A 3,459-nucleotide genomic window follows, 5' to 3' on the forward strand; every position below is an offset into this window, starting at 1 on the left:
GGGGGTCTGAATACTTTCCGTACCCACTGTATATATATATATATATATATATATATATATATATATTATAAAGAAGAAAATACTATTTCAGTCTTTCTATCTTCAGTCTTTCTAAAATTGAATGTTTAATTCAGTGTGTTACTTGCCATTTCTTTGTAATTATTTGTGAAATTTACTAGCAATACCTGAGTCAAAATGATTTCTACACCAATGTTTTTCAGTGTAGTAGGTGAATTATTCCTCGGACACCAATTTACCAAGCAGGATGGTCCCCTGAGTTGTCATGCCACAGTCTGATGCTCTGCAGCTCTCCCAGTGAGAAGGGGTTGGTCAGTAAGAACAGGTCCACAGCTCCTCTTTCAAACACTGGCTTATCAGGGTCAGTCAGATGATGGGGCTCACATTCTCCCTCCGTACCCTGAAGAGTCACTATGACCTGAAGTGACAGCGGCATTGCAGAGTTAGCATGTAAGAGCACATGAGCAGAATTCCTGAAGAAGAGCTTATGATATATGCACATGCCGACCCGTGATGAAGTGGAGGAACCCATGCGATGACCAGTGCTAATCTTCAGCAAGTAGCAGTACTCAGCAAAGGGATCATTGTCCTCTAGCATAGTAATCTTCACCTTTTAGGGGGAAAGAACAAAATGTATCTTATATAGCATACATTTCAGTTGACGATAGAGCTTTAAAGTTAACATGATTTGCTGCACACAAACCATGTTATTTGCAGATCTCATGTACTTTTTGAGGGCATTATGACATTTACGAAAGAGGTAGAGAGAGACTTTGTAAATTGAGTGGATTGTGAAAAGTGGGTGTTGCATACCAGAATGGAGCCTGACAAAATGTGTCTTTGCTAAAATGTTGACTAAATATATATTTGGCTGTTTGGTTAAAGGGGTCATATGATGCTTTTTTAAAGATCATTATTTTGTGTATTTGGTGTAACAGAATATGTTGACATGCTTTAATGTTCAAAAAACACATTATTTTTCAAATACTGTACATTATTGTAGGTCCTCTATGCCCCGCCTCTCTCAAACACTTCGTTTTCTACAAAGTCCCTCCTTCCGACAAGTGCAGTCTGCTCTGATTGGCCAGCTGACCCAGTGCATTGTGATTGGCCGAACACCGCAAGCACTCGTCGGAAATGTAACGCCCCTTACCATAATCGCGAGCTTCAGCTTTCAAAATAAATGTAAAGACAGTATATAATGTCATTAGTTTTACCATCAGTTCAAGCCCGAAAGGGGAACAGACACAGTAATGATGCAGTACACAAGCCACGGTTAAGACAGCTGACTCTACTGTGATGTGACGCTGTCTCTCTCTGGCTCTCTCGCTCTCTCTCGCTCGCACACACACACGATGCGCAAAACTCCGCATTTGAACAGTCAATAGCAAATACTTAAACTAGTAACAAAACATACTTACAGTCGCTGATTCAGAAGCGCCAGATTGTCATAGCAAAGTCAGAATTACCTCCTCTCCTAGGTTCATGAAACGGTCGTCCATAAAATGCATTGCTGTTCTGTTGTAAGTAATCTTAAAGATTCCTAAATGCATCTACTTTCGGAAGGCCAAATAAAGTGCTTTTGCTTTCGCCTAGAAACACACAGCGTCTCCCTGACATGGCTGCTTCAACACTAACTGCGGTTACTGAAACCACGCCTTCTTTCTTTGCGTGCACATTTGGGCGCATTATGCAAATATTTCCACATAGTGAGGTAGGTATGTGGGGGCGTGTTAGAACGAGCCGTTTTAGGGGGGCGTGGCAGAGTCTTAACTTTGATAAAGAATATCTCTTTGGTTTTGAGACTTTAGTCTTTGCAACTTCAGGGATCTTATCTATGCACAATCAGCTTGTAACACTCCAAAGAGAAATGAAAACTTGAAATCGCATCATATGACCCCTTTAATATTATTCAATATCCTGTGTGGCCTTAATTAAATCATCGGGAAAGTTATTTTCATTCAATTTTATGATAATACATTTTCATACATTTCATAAAAGATATTATATTTTCTTAACATTATGATGATCAACTTTGAGATATTTTGTCATTATAATAGCATATTGATGAATCGTGTACTGTACAATAACCATGAATATGCAAGAATTTCTGCAGCACAATCCGTTTTTATAAAGTTAACATAATAATTAATTTTATATTGCAAGATGAACACTTATTGGACCAAAGCAGCTCAGCTTTACTTGATTACCAGTGCGTAATTTCTTAGAAAAGTCTTAAACTTTGAGTATCAAATATGATAATAATATTGTCAACAGAACTTTGATCATAAAACTAAGCATTTAAACGTCATTTCACTAATACATATTATTGAAGAGAAATAGAGTGACAATTGATATGTATATGCATTTTATGTAAGTAGTCTTTTTTGGTCATATAAATAACATCTGCACCAAATTGAATATTTTTGCTCAGTTTGGCCCTCTGAATAAAACTGATATTTTTTTTATTTCCTCCTCAGATGTGATCTCCTACATCATACTATATGGATCATAAAAGCCTGATGTATTAAATATGATACAAAACTTAAAACATAAATTATTTGTTTGTTGTTAATAGTTTGTTTGTTTGTCTAAAGGTTCAATAAACTGTTCTGCTTCAAAGCATTAGATTTTTCAAACTATTATTCCATATGTCAGGATTTACAGGGTTAAGAAAGTAAACAGGCTCAATTTTTTTTTATGTTGACTTTAAAACAAAGAATTCATTAACTCTAGAGACCATAGATGCAGCAAAGTTAGACAGACCTTGGTTTTGTCCTGTAGGTCCTTCCTGCGCGCCCATGCCGCTACCAGGATGTAAGCTAAGAAAATTGCCCCGATAAAGCACACTACCACTGGGTTCTGTGCAAAGTTGGAAAACAGCTCAGCAGACTTGGACGGATCTACCGTATTGGGCATGACAAAGAAACTGCTCCCAAAAAAGGTTAAATGGGTACACAGACACTGTGTCACGTTGGGGGTTGTTTTAGTGCCAACCTAAAGAATAAAGAAATATCTCACTAACACTCTGTGACGGACTGACAGAAGCAAATTAACTGATAGCAAATGTTATTTAAGTTTCACTGATTCATTGTTTATTTGAACTTCATTTAATAAATTCACTTAGGTCAGAGGTCAGCAATGTTTAGTATGGCTGTCACTATTGGCACACAAATGGAAAGAGCCAGAGAGATTAAAATTAAACATTAGCTGTGTTAGAAATAATTTCTTAATTCTGCTTGAATTAGCAGGCCAATTCTTGTGAAAAAGAAGTGCAGTGCATTTGATTGTATTGTAGTGTACTTCAAATCTTAAAACATATTATAAAAAATTGTACTGGCAGATAATATTATATTAATTAAGTAAAAGGCCACTAAAGTGCACTTAAATTTAAAATGTAAAATGTAAAAACTAACTGCATTTAAAATAAATTGAAGATAT

General features: G+C 36.4%; 1 protein-coding gene across 1 annotated transcript in view; it reads right to left on the reverse strand.

Annotated features, from left to right (window-relative positions):
- The window catches only part of LOC107659109 (polycystic kidney disease protein 1-like 2), a 31,536-nt gene that overhangs the window by 10,851 nt on the left and 17,226 nt on the right, over positions 1–3,459 (reverse strand). Inside the window, 3 exon segments of the mRNA XM_074186901.1 lie at positions 258–436; positions 527–628; positions 2,785–3,015. Coding sequence (XP_074043002.1) covers positions 258–436; positions 527–628; positions 2,785–3,015 — 512 coding nt within the window.

This window comes from Sinocyclocheilus anshuiensis, unplaced genomic scaffold (genome assembly GCF_001515605.1).
Source record: "Sinocyclocheilus anshuiensis isolate Anshui unplaced genomic scaffold, SAMN03320099.WGS_v1.1 scaffold87, whole genome shotgun sequence".
Taxonomy (NCBI): Eukaryota; Metazoa; Chordata; class Actinopteri; order Cypriniformes; family Cyprinidae; genus Sinocyclocheilus; species Sinocyclocheilus anshuiensis.